This window comes from Channa argus, chromosome 4 (genome assembly GCF_033026475.1).
Source record: "Channa argus isolate prfri chromosome 4, Channa argus male v1.0, whole genome shotgun sequence".
In the NCBI taxonomy this organism is placed as follows: Eukaryota; Metazoa; Chordata; class Actinopteri; order Anabantiformes; family Channidae; genus Channa; species Channa argus.
The window spans coordinates 15,734,648-15,760,105 of NC_090200.1; the positions used below are offsets into that span (position 1 = coordinate 15,734,648).

Below are 25,458 nucleotides of genomic sequence, written 5' to 3' on the forward strand. Positions count from 1 at the left end.
ATTAGCAGCAACATAAATGTGGTGTTACTACAGTTCTACATTACTTATTCTATTGCCAGATGTGCTTGAGTTTGAAACATGCTTTGCATTTGTACTTGCTCCAATATTAATGAAGAAATGTGTGCAGCATATGGACAAATTGCACAACAGAGAGCACTCTCTGAAATCCTTAACCACAACTTCCATTCTTAATGCTTACCAGTCAAAGAGGCAAGCTTGCAATTTGGTGTAACTATATAAGTTGTTGAGAGAACAGGTCTACTACAAAACTGCTACTACAGACAAGTACAACATATTGCATGTTACTGAAAAAAGTGAAATGTTTTTCTTTCTGTAATGTAATTGTGACATAAATATACAGTATGTATACTGTACCTGTAAGTTTTCATAATCAGCTATTAACTACTGAACCCTTCTTCCAGATTCCACAAATAAACCATGGTAAAAAGAATTCACCTTCTATTTTACAGTATTTCACCAGACTGTCAAAGGTCATCTGCAGAAGCAGCTTAGACCCAGTTATATTTTGTAGTAAGGCAACCTCTAGCAATCATATTGATTATGATTGGAGCTAAGTAGGTGGTCGAGTAAATAAGGTAGCACAGTCTGCTATAGGAAGAGAAACTAGTAAGTAAAACACACACAGATGACTGCTGTTGATTCTTCATTTTCAACAAATACTCCAAATAATCATATTTTTTCCATGACCATTCCTCAAACATCAAAAAATTCCAGGATAATGACGGTCCTCTAACCTAAGAGTACTTATTTTACCGCAATGTTTTCATAAACCTAATCGAGGAGGTTTATTTGGCTTAAACCTAAGCAAATGCTTGCTGCCTAAAACTAACCAAACAATGAACACTCCACAATCATGTTTATTACCGTTACCACAGCAACGAAGGTCTGCTACGCCTGCCACTGATACAGTTGCATGCGAGGAAAGGGACAAAAAACATACGGTATACGGTTGTTCAGGTTGGAGGGCTTGTTGTATCTCATTTAATCTTACTGTATTTGCATGTAATCATTTCTCTGCGGTGACACCATAGAGCAGGAGAGAAGAAATGGCACATCTTCCATCTGGCCACTCTAAAATACTTCTGCTGTGGTCATAACTGCTACTTGTGAAAAATCAGAGCTATGTAAGGAATGGTCATCTGACAGCAGGGTTGGTAGGTTTCTCCTCCCTCTAGACTCTGCTGTTCTACACACTTGGTACAAAACAACAGCTGCAGCATGCTAACACTGTGCCAAATGCTGACACCCCCTGGCAGAGGGGCCAAACTCTAACCCAACCTGGTACCACACCCCAAACTTAAAACCTCTCCTTCACCCTATTTAACATGCTGACTCTAAACCAACCTGAGGTGGACTTTTTTCTTTCTAATCCATTACTAATTAAATATCCCATTAACCCTACAGTATAGTCCTGGGATCTTTAACTAGTTTTTATCATTCTGTGACAACATGCTTCTTATTTTTTTGTTTTACAAATACTCAATGGACTACAACAAGCTGAGTGACAAGGAAAGAGTTAAACTCCATCTGCCTCCGCCTCTCACACAGCACATTGCAGCCATGACAGGCTGTCCGGTCATTGTGTACTGAAGACTTAGTGAGATGTCATGGCCTGAATACCTACAGGGTTATCCTGGTCTAGGCATCTTACAGACCCTCTCCAACCTTATAAGGGCTGCCACGGTAGTGGGGGAAAAACAGATGCACCTGTCAGTAGAGGGAAGGAAACAGGAGGCGACGGGGCTACAGAGAGGTGACAGTTTTGAAGGAAAGACTGCATTTATTCACCTGCCAAAGCCAGTTGGACAGCTAATTGCCTTGCATGATTTTCCCTTTCAAGAGCAAACACCACTGTCTAAATGCTGCTGAGCTGTTTCCCATCGCTCAAACATGCCATGCAATGGGCATCTCATACAATTCTTCTGTTAAGAGGAGTGACATATGTCTTCCCTTTGCATGCAGTGAAAATATAGTCAGGCAAAGGCATCAGTCAATGATAGTGACAACTGCTTTTAACCAATCACAGATGGATGCACAACTATCCAGCTCACGTGCTAAGCAGGAGGCCTATTGGGCAGAGCTACAGAGAGCTAATGAATCTCTCTGGGAGGACTTACCCGCTGGGCTGGAGCCCGCACCACTTGGCACTGAAAGGTCTGTAGTATCCAGCATGCCACCTAATAAGATGCACAGAGTGATATGATTAACCATCTGCATCCTTCTGCAAGCTAGCAGAGTATGTGCTGGAGATGCCAGGCCACACATGAAAATGTCATGTAGAAGTATCTTCACTGCACACAAGTGGGAGGCATGTGTTCCTGCCAGTGTCCTCATGGTGGGAAATATTCAATATCTGATTAAAGAAAGCAACATATCAAGCTGTGTTCAACATGGTGTGTGTGAGGTTTCTAACGCTGAAGATGTTGTATGCGGTAATCCAGCAACCAAGAAATGATTCTTTTGGAAAGAACTGTTGTATGAACACACAGCCAAGCAAATGCTTCAAGAGATCCACTTAATCAAAGCACAAACTGCAAGTTCTGAAAATAAACTATGGATGTTGGTTGTATTACGAGTGGTTTTGTGGTGAAACTATGAAATAATTTAAATTTTAGTGACAGAAATAAGACAGTTTAACTGGATTAATATTATATAATGTGATTTCAAAGTTACAAAATACAGCTAATATAAACCAACAGAACTCACTAATTTAAAATGTATTAAAGGCCTTGCACTAAGTCAAGAGTGTCCCAGAACGCTTTCTATACATTTGCTCACACATGCGCATTGCATAGGGTGCCATTTTTAAAAAAGCTTTGCAACGTGCGCTTTGCGACCTATAACAGAATCAGGTCGAATCCATTGCCATCCAGTTATTAATCAGGAGGAACAGCAACGTTACTCACTTCCTAAATGCAAGAAAATGTTTATGTAATTTAAAAAGCAATTATTGGTATTTAGTTTTGCACTTATAGGTGTGCTTTATTCTTAGTTTGGAATTTTTCTGTAAACATTTGACCTAATTTAGGTTAGTTTTTTTCTTGGTTTGGATTTATGTTTACCTTCCTGGTAACTTCATAGATGGGATATGGCAAAGATGTAATGTATGCCAAATTACTCTGTTGTTGTTCTGAATTAAACTCTATTAAAAATCAGGTAAAGTGACTTGAGTTGTGTTTATTTAATCCACTAGCTTAAACAAAGCAAGAATAACTTGCTTACAATCAACAAACTCAAACATTATTAATAGAGGTGTTAAATAAATTGAACATAAATGTGTCCAGTTAATGCAACATCCCTTTAGTACACTGAACGTAATGGTGCCAAGTTAATTGAACATAACTTGATGAGGTCACATTCAATTAATCAAGTGGAGTTACATTAACTTAACAACATGTTGGATTTAATTCGCTATTGTTTTTACAATTTATTCTACCAGATTTTGTGGGACAGGTTGACTAACTTAAGCAAGTATAACATTTCACTTCTTTGAGTGAATGAGTCAAAACATTTTCTGGTTTTTGAAATATGTTAATCCTATATGAATCATTATAAAAGCAAATACATAAATAAAATCAAACAATAGACACCTTGTAGAAAATCATCAAAAAAAGAGGATATATTGTGAAAAACAACTATTTAGTACACCCTCTGTGAATGGGTAGGTGTGAGCCAATACAACTATGTGGTTAAATTTGAATGAGGCATTTCACACCTTGTTGCATGTACCTCTGTTATGTTGAGTGTAACTGAATTTTGCAAAAGCCATCTGGACTGACTGAGTCAGACCAGTCATACAAGTAAACTGACATCATTTTTCCACAATGTGATACAGTGTGAGGTGTGTGTGATGATGAGCATTTCAAAGTGTGAAAAAAAAAAAACACCACACAAACACTAGTTAAGAGGTGAAAAGGTGTCAAAATAACATGAGAATGACTGCTTGATTTTACAACCCTAGATTACATTTGTCAAAAAAATGTTCACTAAACTGCTAAACTGCAAATGTAATAGTGAACCTCTCTGCCAAGAAACCTGAAAATAAATTATAAAATATAAAATTTTATAATTATAAAATAAGTATTAAATAAATATTTTTTATAAAATATGAAATAAATATTTGTCATTTTGGGAAATTACACTTAGTACACTTTTTACTTTTAGAGTTCAATGACTGATAACAAATGCATGTCAGGTATGAAGCTCACCCAAGAATCAATTAGTTTATCTTAGCATACCAAGAGGAAGCAAGCAAACACTGTTTGTCTTGCATTGTCCACAGTTCCAAAAGTCCATCTGGCAACACATGCATCGTGGTTTTACTGGGGTTACATGTTGTAACTCTTTCTGGGCCGGCTGAAGTAACTTCCTGTAGTTTGTTTGTCACTGTGCAGTTCCCATGTAATGAAAATAAAAACTAAGAGAAATGCTGGGGATGCAGATTAACTGTTTGCCAATACTTAAATATAAATAAATATATAAATATGAATAAATAAATGAAATAAATAATACTCAATTTTACTAGTTATTTTTTTAATGTAGCATTGGAAGGCAACCATCCCAGCTGTCTCTTATCCTTATACTAAGGTGGGCTACAGACCTGGTTGACCAAGATCTAGTTTGTCTACAAATCAAAGAAATGCACCATCAAAAAAATGATAATTATAAAACAAACTAGCCTCATATGTAAAAAAAACACATAAGTTGTAATGCACATTAAATAGAACCTGTTTGATTTCCAACTAACCTGCACTTCCTGCACTAGTGGGCCTCTGGGGGCCACCACTGGAGCTCAGATTCCTGTGCAGCGAGGCCTGTGGAGGAGACAGCATCCCACTGTCACTCAACGAGGCTGTGGCTGCTGCCAGAGCCTGGCTGCCCAGAGTCCCCCCTGGCGGGTACATGGCATTAGGATTGGATACAGGGACGGCCACATGCATGGAGAAGTTCTGCTGAGGCAACGCTGTGGGCTAGAGGAGGGAGACACACACACAAACAGGTATTTACACACAAACACATTTGTCCAAGTCCTGATGATGATGAATGTGATGGGTCAGTGGTTGTTATGGCATCATTAACAGAAAGCTCCCCTTGAGGGCTAGCTTTCATAAACTAAGAAAATTTAATATTAAGGCAGAACACACATTAAAAACAAAAAAAGTAGTCAATTTTTGAGCTGTGGATTTTATTACAGAACATTTTAAGGAACATTGCTGCCAAAGGCTACTGAGTGACACCATACAACCGTCCAAAAATTTTTTTCCTCATTAACATCATACATACAGAGAACACACAGATCAGAGAACAAAACACAAAACAAAAAACCAAAAACATGCATTCAGGTGATCACTTTGGCATTGCAGCAGTCAGTACTACAGATATACTTTTGCTGTTTGAAACACCAATGTAAAACGTGTTTCTCAGTACAGCAAGGATAGGTAGTAAGGATTAACAACTACAAGAATTGTGACTCACTTCCATTTACCCACAGAGTGCTGACTGTGCAAAGCGTAAGTGAGAATGACAGGTGGCAGTGAGAACGTTTTATTATAGCATTATCCAGTAAGCCAGTAGGGTGTTATCATTATTTTGTTAATGGCAAAGTGATGCTCGTCATGTCAGGAATATAGAGAAAAAGGCTGCTTAGTAAGCACTATGTTCTAATATTGTCATGCATGATAAGATCACAAAAGATTTGTGTATTTTAGAGGATGAGCCAGTGTGGTACTTGATAAAAGAGAGGGGAGATGCTAAATGATAGTGTTCCATGCTCTGGGAACAGTTTGCTGCCAGAACTGTTCTGGAGTAGCACTGAACTTTTTGCTAGATTGCACTGAGGGAGAGGTAATACAAATAAATAATGTATTTGGAAAGAGAAACTGTAAACATTGCATTATCAAGGAACTAAACAAAGTATAGTATATATTTGTTTGAGGTGGATAACAGATTTGAGATGTTCAAAAAAAAACAAAAAACAAAACTACCCTTAAATCACAGAAACTGCAAACAATTACAATACACGAGTAAGAATTTACTGTACGTTCTTGATGTGTTTAAATAGCAACTGTTTAATTTATGATAACATGATCATGATACGTGAGTGTAATCCTTCCAGCAGCAGCATGCAACATTTCACCTGTTAATGAAATGTGATCTTATCAGGGTGTGCCAAAATATCAGTTGCAGATCAACGTAAGAAAATCAACGTAAGAAACAAATGCACTCCCAGTAAAGGGGGGCATCAATCTTAAGATACAGTAGCTCTGAAAGAAGTTGATAGAGGTTCTGGGGGAGGGGGTAACAAAAAGGAATAAGTTAAATGATAAAGGAGTGAAAATCCTCTGTGCCACAAAGCCAAGCAAAATGGTGCATTTACAGTACTTACGATTTTATGATTTCTCATCATATTATCAAACTCCTCATTAATTTTTTTATACTTTTCTTCTGTGTGAGGAGTGAGGACATATGAAGCATCAGGATCCGGGCTATCACAACCTCTGTGTTCTTTCTTGTTTAGCGCCTGTAGTGAACATCAACATAAAGACAGGAATCAACACAAAATAGCAGGAGACAAAGGAAGTACTTACACCACAGCGCTTGTACATTAAATCACTCTCTTCGCTTAGTTTGCCGAAATGGTCGTCCATGAGGGGGCTTTGCCCAAAACAGTCATCGGGATCAGGACTAGCACAGTCATTATGGCCTTTGTTTCTCAATTTCTGAAATGAAATTGCACAGTTTAAAAGAAACAATATACAACACTGCTCTGGGTTTTGCTGCTTCCTACTTAAACATTTCTATCTGGAAAAACATCAAGCATGTACAAAACCTATGTATAAATATGTCTGTTTGTTCTTTATTTTATTTTAGCTGCAGTAAAAAAAAGAAAGCAGTAGACTGAAGTTCATTACATGCCTCCAGAACAAGGTGGAAACTGAAACCGCTTCGTGTTCAGAGAAATTAAATATTGTCCTCTTCCCTTTCTCTCTCTTTCTCAATGACCCCCACCCCCCTCAGCCTCTATCCTCCTCTCCTATTCCTTTCTTCGTCTGATGCAAGTGTGCATTTGCATTTTTTTAAAATTATAATTCAGTTATTAAAAGCCACCTAGCTGTAATAATAACCCTGCAAAAGAAGATCAGGCAGCAATGCACGTTAGTCTGTCCCCGAATATAATTCACTATGGTTGTCACTCATGGGATCTTATCAAAGCTAATACATGTGGGGAATAAAATGGATCATCAAAAGTGGTCAAAGATGCTTATTTGAGCATGAAATTGAGCAATTATTATTAAAGCAAAGTTCTCTTAAGTACACAGGGTGGTATGTTGTGGTGTTATAAACAGCCTAGTCTAACCCCAGGCCAAAAAAACACATCATACAACTAAACACATAAGTACAACACTCTTGCTCACTTTCATACAGACTGTTCTCTACTCCTTGAGACATCTCTGAATAGCAGTGTTAACAAGACTCGCTGACAGCATCTGACAGCTCGTGATATCAAGTCAGTGTACATCCAAACATGATTTATGTGTGGTTTTCAAGGTTTCTCTATCAGTGTGCTGCAGGTCCGCAGCAGTGCCCTGCTCTATATGTGGGCTGACTCTGAGGCCTCGCATCTACAGGAAGGTCGCCGACTCCTGTGGATGTTAAGGTCAGAGTGTGAGCCAGAGGAGAAGAACCTACACACACTAATGAGACCTCACTCTCTGTTTCTGGTCTTCATCACCCTACGAAATGGAAAATGTGTGTGCAAGAGAAACAGAAACTACGTGAGTAGGAGTGTGTGTGTGTGTGTGTGGTGCATATGTGCAATGTCTGTGTATTGGGTGTAAGACTGTGTGTGAGGGGGGTGGGGTGGGGGTATTTCTACAGCTGCTACATCCTCTGACAGCGGTGTGACAGTACCTTTAGGTCTGCGCAGCCAGTGCGGCTAACCCAGCGCTGCTCACCACAACCTCAATGTCAGTCACATTTCCTAAAACCTGTGCCATGGCTTCGTGAGACTTAGAATATAATTTGTCATTAGAAGAAGACAACGCTAAATCCCTCACTCCTCCCTCTATTCATATGAATTTATGTGCAAACAATTATTGAGGGGATGCACCGTACATGTTTGGGCAGAAGAATGTTAATCTAGTTACTACAGGCAGACACATTACACTGTGCACAGCTGAGACAGAAATAAGGAAGTTCAAAAAAGCACCCACATTTTTTCAAAATAAGTGTCCACAATGCCCAGAGGAGAGTGAGAAAGCTGAGTATCTTGGGATAATGAATGGCACTGTACCACAGATGCATTACTGTTTGGTGTGGTACAGAGCAGTGGCATTCTTCTCATTCTAAGAAAACGCCTTGCTGGTTCATTTCCTGTTTACTGAGTGAACCCTCTTTAGTTAGGGTCCTGAAAGGCCTGTGTTTACTGGGTTATAACTATGCACTTTCTCCACCAGTGAGCCAAAGATCTGATCACAACCTGCAAATTTAAGTTCCAACCTGCTCATTATGGGAATATCTTGGTCGGACTGGTCGGGCACGGCTATGTGGAATGGGCAGGGCTGCTCTACTTTCACAACAAGCCTGGCCAGCCTTTAGTGAGCCGCACCCATTGGCCCAAGCCATTTAGGGAGGGGAGGCAGCAGCACAGTGGGTGAGCGGGAAGCAGATAATAGCAGACAAGGGCAGGCAGGACTCAAATCTGTTTCATGATACAAACAGGAATCACTACAACACTTGTCTTCAAAAACATGCATTGAAGCTGCAATGCAAGGCGGTCTGTATGCACAACATTTGGTGGGCAAGAGGTAATCATCTCTGTGGCATTCAAATGCACGTAACACTCAAAACCTGGAAAAGCATTGCTGTAATTCTTTGTTAAATGACTTGGCATGTTTTAGGTGTCCCACAGAAGCTGCCCACAGCTCCCAGTAAATGGATCACTAAATCAGCACATGGCCAAACAGGTGTCCCTCTTTCCAACACCTGTCAGGTCCTGGCTCCCCATGCCAGCCAATCAGATGCAGCCACGCACAGACACGGCCGTAGAAGGGACAGCATGTAGCTTTGAAGACCACCAGAAACCTGACATGTCAGTGCTGATGACTGCTCTGATTTGTTTTTTTAAAAATGGAAAACTTCATAGATAATCAGAATGCAAATAAAGCAAAATGTCTATATGGATTATAAGTGGTTTGACAAAAGCTGTTTCAAAATGTCTCTCAAGCTGTGATGTTTGTACGTTGAGTAAAGTTAACTGTATGTGAATACAAGTTGATGTTGGGACTTTCAGTAGCATTTACAGATGACAAACATGGGTTGTTTGTGGTGTTGGTGGGGGTAGGGTGGAGTGGGGGTCACAGAGAGTTAGGGAACTTGTGTAATCTATTTACAAGGCCCAGAGAGATTCACAAAGATGAACAGGAACAAGGCCAGTTGCTATTTTCTCACAGCAGACCAAACATGTATTGAGAGAAATTTGGCTCTCAAATAAAAATGAGACTCTGAGTGGCTGACGTCAAACCAACTGGGCACCACTGTCTATATGTGTCTGTTCTCTGTTTGCTTTTGTGATACTTAAGCTTTTTTAAAATAAAAAAAGTCATTGCAGCAGGCCTTGAAGTCCTAAAGACACATCTGTCATCTCCACCTGAGCCCTTACTATTAACCTACAGTTGGCGTAAGCATTGGGAACATTAAGCGTGGTAATTACATCTCCAGTGTTGCAATATACCATATACATATGTTCAGTTCAGTGAAAGACAACCTTGCATACCATTCTGATTTAATATCATCGTGCATTATTTTCAATGTAACTCTCTACAGAGCTCAACTTCAGAACTGTAAATTCTTGGCAAATGCACCTTTGCATGATTTCCTTAATTAAAGTTGAGTAATTACAATCTACAATTCTTATATATTTAAAAAAATTTTATTGCAAAATTGCAAAAAACAATATTTCATAGATTCAAAATACAACCCCAAACCCCCACCTACATCACCTGTTTCTTGAGAAGTACTTCAAGTGAAAAGGGCCCAAGCAATTTACTCTGCTGTGAGGTTTGGAAAACCATTTCACTCTAATGTTCTGCCTCTCTTGTGTCAAAAGAGCTTTCTGCATTTAACTTATTCATGCACTGCACAGTAGTGCACGTGAATAGAAGGCAGGGTGAAAGGAGAAAGATAGTGGTTAGGTATAAAAGCTGAACTTCAAAATTGTGGGGGAGATGGCTGAAAGGAAGGCATGAAGAGGCTGTTTCTATTGTCTCTTCCACTGTGCCTGAATCACAGCAAAAAGCTATACTTACAGTAGCTTTCACTACTGATAGAGCACCACCTGACCTATGACTGGTGCACCACAGCTCTGATTACAGGGCCCTCAACAGCAAGACAGTTTGTAGTGTAACAGCAATACAGCAGGAAAACACAAAATGTTCCAAACGTGGAGTGCATCATGAATGTTTAATGCATGTTGTCTTTATACCAGCCTTTCCTAAAGTACATAGAAGCTGTATTTTAACAGGCTGCTGTGCAGTGACCTCCACTCACCTCATTTTAGCCAGGTCTCCCAACTTGTCGCCCCACAGTGCTGTGAATTAGCCCTTGTGCCCACCACTGCACTAAGCAAGGTAGCGTGCTAATCCTCATGACATCACCATCGTGTCCAGGCCGTTCCATCTAATGTGCTTATCAAAGGGCTTCTTTGAGTGTGAACGCAGTAAGATATCAGCATGGGGAGGTGGCTGATAGGAAGGCTTTTATCTGCTATGGAATATTTCTGCTCTTATATAACATCTTAAGAGACTTTCACTACCACCACGCTCCCTTTTCCCTCTGGTGCTGTATTCTTCACTCAAGCCTCTTTTGGTTGATCTTTAGGCACTGTATGCCATGGCCTGAGCCGCACTGTAATGGTTACTATAATGTAGTAATTCTTTTTCTCTCTTGATTTTCAACAATGTATTGTGAGTTGGGAGTGAGGGGCTATTAGATAAGGAGACTTTAGTAATGCTCAGACATATTTTGTTTAATCTCATGACCGTTACACTTTACTGAATGGACTGATATCAGGATATGAGGCTGCATTCACATCCTTCCTTTGGCTCAGTCCTTTGTCTAGTTACTCAGTGGACAGGAAGAGCAGTGGGAGGGGGCAAGCTCTCAACTCGACAGTGTGCATTTTATTTTTTGATATTGTTGCCTTGCAGCTGTTAGAAACACAATATACATAGTGCGATTCAATCCCACCAGATGCTACAATGACAATGGAAATACCACAATGAACTAGGAGCTCAAACTCAGTGGGTCATCAGTCTGAAGTGACTCTTGCTAGCTAGATCTAAAGTGATAGATACAAATGAGAAAGACCCATTGTATTATATGTCACTGCAAATGATTACCTGCATTTGACTGACTAGATAGCCAATTAAATGTACAGTAGCCCATCCATTTTACGGAATAAGAAGCAATTGGCGTGCAGTGAGCCGTGCCTTCAGAGCTTTCTACTCTGAGACTGTGGTGAGTGACTGATGTGACAAAGCTATTAGCCACAGTCAGAGAGAACAGTCTCAATCAGCGGACAGCATATTTTCAGTATAGTCAAGAGGGAATCAAACTACAAATTGAGGATAAAGGCAAACCAATGTCATCATTATCTAAAGATTAAAAAGAACGAGAACACTTGTTCTGTTTCCACTGCACATAAAGGAAAGAACACACTAAAAACAGAAGAAACTACAACCAAGACAAAAGATTATTGAAAATCTTTCAGTTTTTACTGCCTGTCCCCCCCACCACTCTCTCTTTCTTTCTCTCTGTCTGGTTATTGAGTGGATCATTAGCTGTCATGGCCCTTGAAACCATACCCCCAAACTGAACTCCCATTCCTGCTCGCCTCTAAAATATTCATAAGGACAATTAGGAGTTCCGATAAGGCGAGTACGGAGGGCTGGGAGGCGTGCGGCAGAGAGGGCAGGATGTGCCAGTAGGACGTCTGTTCTGCAACACTCTATACCCAGACCACAGACCTGTCCTCATCAATCTGAGACACAGCAGCCTCCCTCTTTGCCCCCAGTCAGGACAGGCAGCCGGGAGAAGGTGGCACAGTGCCAGCTAACCCCCCAGTCCCCTCCCTATCCCAGCAGGCTTTGCTCTGTCCTCGCCCCTGGGCAGGAGGGGTTGGCCACACAGCACGCACGGCAGGAGGAGGGGGGCACAAGGGCAAGCTGATTGTTGCACGGGCTAACTCACAGAAGCCACTGCGCACGAGCGCAAGGGCTCATTTTAGCCAGTCTGCCCACAAGGTCGGTGAAGAACACACAGGGTGGATTCATGGGTTGTGATTCTAATCATCATAAACATAACTAGCATCAACTAGATCAAAGCAAATTAGGTCAGCTCAATGTCTGACCTAATTCATGTGGTTTACACCACAGTTTATAACAGCTATTTGGTTTGAGATCAAATGCAAGGTATTTGCCATGCAGACAAGTGTGCAATCATGTTCCAATTACTTTTCATAACTGTAAGGATTAAATAGCACAATATTTCCCAGGGAAAGGTATTTAGTTAAAGTAGTCATTATGTTACGTTTGAATTACACCTTAGGAGTTTCTTCGAGGTTACTTAGACTATTAGTCAGTAATAGCAACACTGTATAATGGAATAAAGCTAAGCACAAACTACTTGTTGGAAGACTGTAAATAATGATAGGCACAATCTTTATTTCTAAACGTCATAAACTGAATTTTAAAATTGTATGCACTGTTGTGCCATTGATTTTTTTTGCACAGTAATGGTGTTTAACCAGCATGTTACCAACAAAATTGAACTTTTGAGTAGTATTATGCCCATGCAGGTAAACAGAACAATAAATGTGATACCTGTAACAATTATTATGTTAGATAGCAGGAAGGGTTATCAAGAATCACAACATATGAAAAGTAAATCTGATTTACTGAGTGTTCAATCGAGCCATGCAAGCTAAAAAACTCAAAGTAAAGAAAAGTTTTATAGCATTTTTATTGGTTTACACAGAGGACAATCATGTTTACTGAAGTCAATTTGAAACGAGTGCCAACATTAATTGTTGGGGAAACTATGAATAATGCTGTGCAGACACTTTAGAATTTAAATTTTGACAAATAGATATAGATACATCAGAGACATTCTCTCCTAGAAAAGCCAACAATTACTATCTAAGCTTTAGTTCCAAGAAACTCTGCAAAAGTTTAATATTTCAAAAAATGTCTTTAAAAAAAGAACAACATTTTTGAATAGGAATTGAAAATTAAAAAAACAAGTTAAGTTTTGCAAGTTAATTTTAAGAAGAAGGCACCATGGATTGTGGTTTTTGTGTGTGTCTCCTTTCATTATTTGCTCTCTAAGAGACCCTCAGTTTGAAATGAGACATATGCAATGTAGTGGAGAGGGTGGAAAAAAAGCTCTGACGTCAATGAAGCACGACATGTGCCAAAAGCAAAAATCTCTTAGCAGTAACCTGGTAACAAGCATCACACACCAGAGCGCAGAGACATAATAAAACAGTGAGATGTAATACATGATAGACTTAAAATGCACAGAAAACCAAGACTTGATAATGGAATCAAACCATTCGGCAATTCAAAGAAAAACTGTTGTAAAGCCCCAGAGGACAAAATCCTACATAAAGTGAAATGATACTGCTAGTTATGGCCAGTTTAATTCCATTAATCAAATTGAAAATTGACTATGCCATTAGGCAACAATTACTATGTACTGTATGTGTTCTATAGCAGAAGACACATATTATAGAATAGTAATTTAATTGCACGAATATTACCACATCTTGTTTCATTACACGCAGAAAACTACAAAAGAGAACTGGTGACCCTTTTTCACTAAAAGCCCAAAGGAAAAGGAGTCCTTGTCCTATAAAAAGGGGCACTTTGAAACCCAGCATGTTGCTCGCAACAGAACCATTAATACTGCTTCACTCACTGCGGTAAGACAAGACTTTTCCGACAACTCTCACCACATTACTCCATAACTCATGTCAAGATGTGATGCTGTATGTCAAACGGAGAGCAGCACCAAATTAAAACGACAGCAAGATCATTTCTGCCGCCATCGATTCACTACCTCTGTGGTAATATTTACAAAAAATTTATACATGGGAACATCTGCAAGCAGCTTATTAAATAACTAAAAACACATTTAAGAAGTGTAAGTAACATTGTCAGAGCCATTTCTGTGGCCAGATAACCCCTTTGTCTGTACTATAACATTTGTGAGTCATTATTTTTATCTTGTCCTACTGCGCTGTTCTGAAAATAGATGCTAGTGCTGCAAAAAGACTAGCAACACAAGCTAACTTTGGAGCCAGCATGGACAGCAACAAAGACCCAAAGGTAAAATGCCAGCTCTCAAGTATAGACAACAACCTTTGCACACAGGAAAGAGAAAACAGCTTGATTATATGAGCACCAAATGAAGAGGGAGTAATAGGATTTTAGAGACACAAATTAATGGCTGCCCATGATGTTACTTTACTATCCTCTCCAGAGACAAAAGCATTGACTGACAGGCTTTGTATTTATCTAGCACACAAAGAAGAAACATCTTCCTCATTGCAAAGCAGTATCATGGAGAATGTACATATCCATTAATTTAAAAAGTTCCAAAATACAATATCACATCGTGACCTAAAGTAAAAATAAAAATATAGAAAATCATTTTAATATCACTCCAATAAATCACAGAAGCCCAACAGTGTGCACACTTTTTTTCTGTGATATTAAAAAGGCCCTGCCAGAAAATTTCACATATATTGAAAAGCCCTAGAAAATCAGCATCAACTCAATAAGTCTATGTCAACAGCAATGACATTTGATTTAGCTTAAAAGGGATATCTCATCATTGCTGCAACAAGCTCTACGGTGAAACACCAAAAGGAGAACAGTAATATGATGATGGGATAGTCAGAGAAAGACTGAAATATAATGATACTGATGAACAGCTGGAGGAGGAAGGGTTATCGAAACCTGACAAGACACATTAAACCCATATACTGTAAATCCTCTCCACAAGTCAGATGCCAACCCTACTGAAGAGAATATCAACTTTGTGTGGGTTTCAATCAGATATATACAGTATTGATATATATTGATATTTAAAATATGCTGCTCTTAATACTCATTTGGTGGTTTCATCCAGACTGCTGCTCTCCCTATCCAAGCCTTTCTTATACCAACCAGTGAATGACAGATAATGATGTAGATAATTATGCATAAAGACTGAGTAATTTGGCCATTCAGACAATATAAAATCATGAATACTTCTAACCAGAATAATAACATAATAAAGTGTAATTTTCCCAAGATCTGAAATGTTTAATTGACTTCCTCAGTCATCCAGATCATGGTCATTCCAAAGGTGTTTGTTTGATGGCAAGTGGACTTGTTGGAAATTCTTAAAAACATTTAACCTCTCATCCAAAAGAATTCTTCAGATCTAACTGTAGGTGGGCTGTCACCAGGATTTAAGCTAAAAAATAAATTCTTAAATACTTGGCATCTCACTAGTTTTATGAGAGTTAGAGAGAAAACTGAAATGAAACACTGTTGTTTATAAAAGATCCAAAGCACTAGCCAAAAACTGAAAAATAAACTTTGACTCAGAAGCTGCTTTTTTTCAGATTTACACGTTGTCCCTGGATATCAACACAACATAAAGTAGCCACAACAACACATAGTATAGTAGTACACGTATGGGTTTTTCCAGAGAAAGATACCAAACAAGTGATGTTGTTCATGTTTCTGTCAAGAGCAGTTTCCTAAAAATAAACAGAGATTAAGCCCTGCAGCATAAAATACCAACTTTTACAATATTATAATGGCAACTGTAATACTACTGAATTCCTATCCAGGAAATATGTATTGACATCCACTCATGTAAAACAAAACATCTATTGATTAAGGCAAACACAGCATTATACTGAACGTTAAGCATATTCACAACAAAAATGTTTTCCTAAATATAGAAAAAAATAAAGCCTAAATCTTTCAAGTAACTGAAATAAAACATATTTTAAAAATGTATATTCACAAAAATTTCATAGACCAATGGACTGCTATGCTATTAAAAACTAGTGAGCAGAAACTAAGCTAAGCACACATTATTCTGTATCTTCATGCATAACACTTGGCTGTTATTGATTAAAAGTCATGTATGAGGGTGATTTATCATAAATTCAGTTCAAGATATCGGCGTGTATGAACTGTACGCTTTCTGCAATACAATGATGTACTCCTATTTACACAGGAGGATGGATTAATAGCTTCTCTCTGCTTGCTACTCTTTATCTTTTAAACCTTTGATTTAAATTGTAAATTACTTTATGTTTTGAGATACAAACAGAGATGCTCTCGCAGTTTCCCATGAAGATAACAGGATTCGGGAGAAAAATAATTCATTTAGAGATGATGCTAAGCTAAAGACAAACCCTGGAGTCCTGGAATAACTCTTTAAAAAAAGTGTATTAGCTATAATCTGGATGGTCCGTCTCAGTTCTTACTGCAGAGCCACAAGAGGTAATGTGCTACACATGGTAACTGAAGAGGAGAGAAAAGGACTGTTTGAAGTGGTGAACACTTCAGCAGATATGATGTGAGTCGTGTGTGTGTGTGTGTGTGTGTGTGTGTGTGTGTGTGTGTGTGTGTGTGTGTGTGTGTGTGTGTGTGTGTGTGTGTGTGTGTGTGTGTGAGTGAGAGATGTTTTGGCCCCCCAAAACATTAGAACCCCCTCTTAATATAATGCACTCCAGGACTCCTCCACCCACTATGACCTCAATAATAAATACATAGTAGAATTTTTACTTCTCGTTATCACTTTTCTGACAGTTGTAAGTGGCCAGTAAGTGTGTGTGTATGTGTTTGTGTGTAGATAAATAGATATACAGATAACAGTAGAGTTTTCTAATTATTATATAGTCATCATGTTGGTGTTACACCAAACGTGTCACATGGTCTTTATGTTGGCATTAAATATTTTTCTAAAGAAAGTTTAAAATAGTTTAAAGATAAAATGATTATATTGATTAAAGTGATTATAATTATCATTTTCTGTTAGACATATGTTCAGAAATGTGTGTTACTGTATGATGATAGCACGTAATCAAATAAAGAATCTGATTTACTGGAAGGTTTGAAGGTTTTGGACAGTTTTCTGTTCTTTTCTTTCCTGCATCTTTTATCTCTCTTCCTATACCCCCACCCCAACTTTATTCTGCAGCCTCCATTTCCAGTGAGCTACCAGCAGGAGGATAATTGATCAATCATGCTAATTGAAGAGTCTGGACAGCTATCCCACCATAGCAGATGTGCCAATTTGCATTCATTAAGATAGAAATGAGTCTTAATCACTGCTCAGCCTTTGATTGACAACATAAACATCCCCTGTCTGAAACTCCTGGTGCACATTCATCCCTGAGCTTTGTAAGAGATTCATTCCATAACTGGTAGTAACATTTATTTTCTTTGAGTTGTAAGTCACAGAAATTGCCATTTTGAAGTTTGATGCACCAATTGGTGAAAATATAAGATACATCATATGATAAAATGAACCTTTAATTATGGTGATTAGGAATGTAACTTCTCTCACTGTAAAATCTGCAAAGGGCAGGGTGAAACAAACCAAATAGGGAAAGGGGTGAGTATCAAATGAAGGCGCAAGGGTTGGCATTCGGTAATGGTCGAAATTAACATATCTTATTGAATGATTAATACCGCTCCATTCATGACCAAAGTTGATAGTGATCATGGAATAAAGCCTAATGGAAATAACATGATAATTTTATGCTTATTTGCTCTTACTGTAGCAGTCTTGTGAGAGGAGGACTGTTCCTTCCTAAATAGACAGGGGATTGTCTGTTTTCCTGAAGACACTGTGACAATAGCCACCCCTCTTTATTATGAAGAAGATAAAGAGGATTTCCCTATGAATGATCTTAGGTTGTTTACACTCACAAATCTTAAGGGAAAAAAGCCATAAAAGGAGCAGTGAAAAGTCAGTTCTGGGCCGAAGGTCCATTTATTTACAATTACAAGGCAATGGTTTTTGACTATGAATTGCATTCTCAGTGGGGTTAAAGCCTAGTCACATCCCTGATTTCATAAGTATACAATTAAATTTTGACTTGATGTTGGTTCTGCGTGCCTGCAAATCTGATTATTTTAATCTATGCTATATACTGTAATTGTGTAGAATTTCTGAAAGAGGCCACCAACCACTAAATGATGCCTGTGACATTACTGTGTGATTTCAAGAATTCCTCCATAAGACACAGTGATCTTTCTGTGTGCAGGAGAACGGTTTGAGGTGATAGTCGAGCATGAGCAAAATCTCGTTAGCAGCACTAGCAAAAAGGGGAGGACGAGTCAATGTTATTAGATTAATGTAATGACTAGCAGCAGCATTTTCATTTGTGGTATAAACAGAACTGAAAAGGATGCACAGTAACAGTAACAACGCCGGGTTCTTTCAGCTTGGTTCACACTAACAACATCCTATTACAAAACACATAAGTAAAAGTTACAGTATGTTGATGAGTCTGATCCTTTAGATGCTGAAGAAGGCATTGGCTCAGGTCCTCACAAACTTTTACAAATTTTCAAGTGCCAAATGTCACTGCTGCCAAACTGATTACTTTGAGACAGAAGTGAATATGCTGATTGGATTTTTAAGAAAATAATAATACAAAACAATAAAAATAAAATAATAAACCCAACCTTTGTGTGATGCACACAGAGGTGAGTGCATAGAAGGAGAGATTTCAAACAACAGTTCACCTGTCGCCTGGAGTGTTGGTAAGGTTAAGACCATCAACACATGCATACATGCGCAAACACACACAAAGAGAAAAAACTCTGAGCCTACTGCTCTGCTTTGGACTGTGAGCCAAGTTTGAGACAAAGTCCATAGCCCTCCACTGGGTTATCAAACTGTGGCCCAGGCATGCATCCATCTGTGGAAAACATGGAGACTGTTCTCCCACACTGCACAGCTCAGCCTTTATCTACAGATGGTACTACTGAGCAGGAATGTGACCTTTGATTTAGATCCTCACACAGAATGAGCTTCCCAACTACAAGTAGGAGAGGGTTTTTCTGGCTTCCCAAACTGAACAAACGAGCACATGATTGTTTGCATGGCAAAATTAGGTTTAACACAATTTAAAAATTGGAATACATGTCCAGTGTAAGTGTCCTCATGTGAGGCCCATTTCAGAAGATAGATGAGGGGGGAGGGGTGGATTCTTCACTGCTTCAACACTGCAAATGCATCAGCTCCTCCGTGGCATATATGGGGATCTGTACAACTGTAGGGAACCACGAGTATAAACGTGCTCATCAATAGTCACAGTCAGCAAAACAGTTGAGATTAAAATGTGTCTCAAAATGTGATCAAACTCTAGCTTCCCCGTTTAATCATCCACTTCCAATGCTTTTTCCCTGGCCAAGTAAATAGTAGGGTTGTGTGATGAGGTTGTGAAGGGGATTGGGTTGATTATTTCTGCTCTGCTTCTTCACTTCTGAACCTTGACCATGTAGCCAGCAGGCAGCAAGGGATTTGTGCATATCTACAAAGATGCTGGCCGAGTGAGCAGGGACAACAGTGGCTTGTTCTCATCTTTTGTGCAGCGGGGCGGCTTCCTTGACAGTAGCCAGCAGGGCTAAGTGTGAAATCAGCATAGGACCACTGGTGCTACATTACAGAATGCACTAAGTTACACATAATGCACACTTACACTATGCATAAGCATACATTAATAGGCAAACAGATACAGTATACTGTATGTGCTACAGCAGTCTGAGGGGAATGACCAAAATAATCTATACATATATAATATAAGGCAGTGAATAACCCCATAATGATTTTGATAATATGCTGGTTGGGGCTGTTGCATTTTCAGTAAAGTCTTGTTTTAAATAGACAACTTCAGAGTCACGGCAAAAACAATTTTGTGGTCACTGTTACGTAAGGAATGTATCCATGTATTTTTTATGCAGGTGAGCCCCTGCTCTGCTCTCAGGGCCCCTGATGGAGGAGTGACTGCATGACTCTACTGGATGCCAAAGCACTCTTCTGCAGCTCTGCCAAGCAGGTAATTCACAAGCAGTAGCAGCATGAATAAAAGATAATGGGCCACAGCTGACTCCTTTATGCTGCATGTAATTTCACTAATTCCTCCAAGTGGAAGACGTTTCCAAAGCTAGGATTCTTGAAATTTTTAATCTCACCCATCTTAAACCCTTAATGTGTATTAATGGGGTAGCTGTAATAAAATGCTGCACGTTTTAGTGGGCAGGTGGCAGTAAACACTGACAATACAGCAGTCTACATTGTCAATTAAAAATGTATTTGTGCACAAAAGTGTATTTTAAATAATAGCTATAAAATAAGAGGGGTAATTTCATACTAGCAGTGTAATGGTTTTATCAATAGACATTGATATACATTGTATGTTCTTTCATTATACCAGTGAAAAGATACCAGCTTCTTAAAGCAGAGCTTGAATAAGATCAGAAATTACACATGTGCCAATGAAAGATGTTTGGAACAGGATGTGTCCCTAATCATTCTCATTTACTTTGGCTTTTACACTTTTGGCTGACAATTTTGTATGCTGGCATAACAAGTGGTTTACTCTTCCGCTAGTCACCAGGCATGCAGGATGCGCCGGGAAAACCAAATGCTTGTTGAGTTGCATAGAGCAGCATGGAATGTAATAAACACCGTATCTTCACTAAAAACCAGGCTGATTGTCGGTAATGAGGAATAACCAGAGAACTGAGCCCTACAGGTACAGTATCTATAGGAAACAGTGGTGATCAGCAGCTACTGTGTGCATGCATGTACAGAGATAGGTTTTCCACGTCGGTTGAACTTATCAGGGAGCACAGACCTCCTGTGCCCTATCAGAATGGTGACTACAAGGAAACCGTTACTTGTTTCTCTCTGTTGTATGTCTGCTACCCTCGCAGAATTGTTTTAAGGCTAAATTAATTTTATGGTTTGAATCAAGCTTTAAAAAAAACATAATTTCTAAATTGTTATATTTTATGTTAAAAATAAAAACATATTAACTCAGTCTCCTTGAGTTAATAAGGTATAAAGTTGTGAAGTTTTCCCCCTAACAAAGAAAGAAAGTGACGCTCACTCACCTCTACAATGTCAGAGTTGGTTCTGCTCTCATGGGGCTCGTTGTACTCTGTGTATTTCAGCAACACTTTGTCCATGTCTGTGCTTGCGTACTGGAACAGTTTGTTAGAGCTGTTGAAAATGATGAGGGCTATCTCACAGTCACATAGTACGCTCAGCTCATAGGCCTTTTTCATCAAGCCAAACTTCCTTTTTGTGAAGGTAACCTAAGGAACACAAAGAAAACATTGATGAGCTCCTTAATAGATCAAAGTCAAGTGAACAAAATTAAAATATTTGCAGTTATACATGCATCAGTGTTACCTTCAAATTTTATTATAAGAGAGAGCATACAATGTTTGCTGTACAATTACAATTAGTAGAAGAAGTATTCGCACATTCTGCTTAAGGTTAAAGCGCAATACATGTAAAAATGCCACTGTAGAAGAAAAAAGTCCTACAAAATACAAAATAACAGAACAAACAAACATAAAACTTTCATCTAGAGCATGTACACAATAGGCTATGTCAAAGAAATAACAGGATTAACAATGTCATTATATTACAACAATGTTACTGTATCCAAGTTGACAGATAACAAGATTATTGCTTCTTTAGGGACTCTTGCACTAACATAGTGCACGTCTGAAATGTCTAGTTATCAGGCCAGAGGTCAGCGATAGAGGCACGAGTCAGTGAGCTGAGTCAGAGCTTTGGCAATAACAGGAGTCCATACATTACTGCAGGCCTGACTCCATATACAGAAAGCTATCGCTGCTGTGCAGCATAAGCCTCGTAACATGAGCCCTCAGATGGGACTTCGGGTCATACATCACTCCAATGGTAACGCAACTCTCTCTGCAAAGTGACTTTATGTCCTGCATCTCTGCAACTCTGTCTCTGTGGTTGTCTCAGACCCATACGCACATGTCATTATGTTACACCACTTCTTTACAGTATGCTACAGTCATTTCTCAAGGGAAAAACATTATTCAAATGTAGGGAGGGTGGAAAGGCAGCTCTTTTCTTCTCATATTTGGTTGTTTCCAGAAAATAGTTTTACATTTGTAAATTTGAAACGATCCCTCTTTATGTTTCTCTTTATTGCAAGTGACTTATTAAATGTGTAGAATACAATGGGGCACATGAATATGCCAGGAAAAGCTGTGCTTAGAGCCATAAATGAGTGCATGTGTCTGTATTCTCCATCAGCTTCACTGACCTACTAAGAGAGGAGTTGAGCAGATGAGCTGGCTTTGTTCAACTTTAATTGGTCACAGCTTGCAGCTATACCCCCATTTTAACTGCTATAATGCAGTATAATCTTATGTGTTGCATAGTCTGAGGCAGTCGGGTCATTCCAACTGTGATAAATGTATTTGAAATCTTCCATACTACAGGTAATTACAGTGGACAATTATTCCAGCTCTAGACAGAGAGGAGTCCCGCCAAATGTGTTATTCTACTCAATGCACAAATGTTAGCGGAGCTCATGTGACAAAACAAATTCTAAAATTATATTTCTTGAAATAAAAAGATTTAAATACAGGAGGAGGTGAATCAAATGACATGTTTCCTTGCAAATCATAGACACATATCTTATGTGTTGAGTAAGTTTGGCTGCACAGAAAAAGCATTGTGTGATTTTGTGCGTGGACTTTCGGATGATTTTCTCGAGTTGGATCATTGCATGGAGGCAGACAGGGACATAATGCATGTAATCCAGTCTCAGGTCTGTTTCTACCCAGTCAGAGTACCGGCTGTTCTAACCAACCAATACTAGCCTCTTCTGGCTAAACACTGAGGCTGCCCACTCCATTTACCTGCTTGCATATTTGTTTGTTTGCCTAACCAACTGGAAAACAGGAACTGTAATGTGGGAAAATGATTAACAAATTGTATGCCTTTTAGCAGATGAATGCGGCTGTTAAGCCAGGGAGATGTCACCTTTCAGCAGGAAGCCCAGGATGAGACGCTGAGCCAGGACTTTGTTCCACCTGGATGCATGGCAGAGTGCTGAGTGCAGAGCTGCTGACCCAGGCACCACTTCATTTCAATCTCAGCAGCAGCACTGAGACTTGGTCCTTGCCGCTGCCACAGACACAGTACCTCTACAAAAGCCAGCTGCTGTTCACACTGCCATTAAAGGTGACAGCCACATTACTCATCTCTACTTATGCTGTTACCTTTAGTAGAAAAAGAAGTGAGCTATATTGGACAATTTTGCCAGATTTGTCCCCTATTGGATAGTTTCATTTGATAAGCCATGACACAATACAAATTCAAACTCCACCCACCCACATCTTCTCTGGGGTAACTGGTGAGACAGTGGAAAACCACAGACATCCTTGAGGTCAAGTGGGAGGTTCACTGGCTGAGCTTTCCTATGGTTCACCAAGTCAATGTCACCCACAAAGATACGCGATGTGGTTTCAAAAAATTTGTGTCGCTCCTACAATAAGTTCTGGTATACTTGTAGTCTAGCTCCCTGACTAATTCATGCAATTCACAACGACAGGATTAGCCTTAGAGCTATTAAGCTGTGTTGTAACACACACTACACATGCATCTTGCAGCTGTTCTGAACATCAAATGTCAGAGAAAAAAAAAAGAGAAGATAGGCCACCTTGAAACTCTCAATAAACAAGAGAGGTTCCCAATTCCTCTGCTTTTGATAAGGTCATTATAACAACTCCCACAATACCTGACAGAACAGTGACCACACTAGCATTTATTTAGACTGTGCTGGGCTGAACACTCTGACCTTTTAAGACACTTGCATAATGTCAGAAATGCTTAGTAACTCTGCTCTCAATTCACATTTTCTCCATTTGCAATCTCTTGCACCTGCCCTGCCACCAAAACCAGTTTTACTGAGCTTTAAGACTGTAATTAAGAATTAAGACTTTTTTAATACTTTGGTGTGAGTTTTATGTATGCGCTAGCTACCAAGGCTCTAAACAGTGGTGATCAAGCAGAGAAAAGGGTGCTATATTTGCCTAAGAGACGCTGCAGATTCACTTGATTAGCTTAAATTAGTCACTGATAGGAAATGGAATAAAAATTTCAAAAGTACTAGTAAAGCAACATCCATAATCTCCTCTCGAAACTGGGCTCAATAGTGATAATTGTATGTTTGATATTAAACAAATCAGCTCTGCTGGTAAAATACAATTACTTTAATTGTATAAAGGGAAATGTTATTTGATATCTGGGGCAAGTGCAACCTTCAATATATATGGAAAATTGCACATTTTGTCCTGAAATGAACAAATTCTAGATGAACATACATGCTACACACAATTTCTGTCTTATTGTTTTCATCGTGCACTAGACACATTAAAGTTTTTACTACAATATATCTAATGCATTACACCAAGCCCAGCCACGCACATCCCCACAGAGCTGAAGTGCCAATCAAAGGGTCTATCAATGTCCATCCTCAGGCAGAGGTGCCAAGATGACAAACAAGACATCTGGGACTGAGAGTGCAGCTGTGACTGGGGCATGGCAAGAGATGCCCGAGTTACTAACACCTTCAGAGGGGCGAGGAGCTAGTGGCCATGTTAGAACCTCACGTCACATCTGACAGCCCCCATGGCAGACATGAGAGCGGGCTTGACAGACAGAGAGGTGTGGCACCAGCTGGCAGAGTGACCCAGGCCCTGTAGCTGCTGCCCTGGCTATGCGATGCCACAGTGTGTGGGGCTAGGAGACAGGCCAGGGCCACTGCAACTGTCTGCATGGATCAGCTCTTGCTGGGAGAGAGGACAGCCCCAGGATGCCCATGTGGACAACTGAGGGCACAAAGGCACTGTCGACTGGATGGGATTGACCTTGAAACCTACAGTAGCCATGACTGATCCCGTTTAGCAGAAAAAAAAAAAGACACTTAAGTTAAGTAGGTTTCCTAGAAATATATCTGTCATCTGTAACAAGAATGATGCCATCTAAGAAAAACTGACTTGTTTAATTTATTGATCCTTTGCTACTTGACACGATGTGATGCGAATTTATAAACAATTCTGCATCTAAAAAGGTGAGCATTGTACTCATACATTACCAGGCAGAGCTCCCCATTAGACTCAACAGCAGCTGACTTAATCCTGTGCTTCTTTAGCACAGATTCATGTTGAACAGTTATAATATATGCACTGCCTGTCAAATTCAACAGTGTCCCTCTGTTCTTTCCATTGTCTATCAACAAGGTCTTTACCTGTCAAAAATATAATGATTACTGTTCACAACTTCAGGAATGGG

The 25,458-nt window shown here is 39.3% G+C and overlaps 1 protein-coding gene across 8 annotated transcripts in view; it reads right to left on the reverse strand.

Moving 5' to 3' along the window:
* Window positions 1–25,458, reverse strand: part of mef2aa (myocyte enhancer factor 2aa) — a 53,105-nt gene that overhangs the window by 9,733 nt on the left and 17,914 nt on the right. For 2 of the 8 annotated variants that reach the window (XM_067500674.1, XM_067500676.1), the window contains exons 3-6: window positions 21,222–21,425; window positions 6,407–6,541; window positions 4,769–4,991; window positions 2,139–2,198 (exon numbers count right to left, since the gene is read on the reverse strand). In XM_067500674.1, the coding sequence (XP_067356775.1) occupies window positions 2,139–2,198; window positions 4,769–4,991; window positions 6,407–6,541; window positions 21,222–21,425 (622 nt within the window). Of the gene's footprint in view, window positions 1–2,138; window positions 2,199–4,768; window positions 4,992–6,406; window positions 6,542–6,608; window positions 6,741–21,221; window positions 21,426–25,458 lie in introns of all 8 variants that reach the window. The other 6 variants (XM_067500677.1, XM_067500675.1, XM_067500681.1 and 3 more) reach the window with 3 other exon arrangements.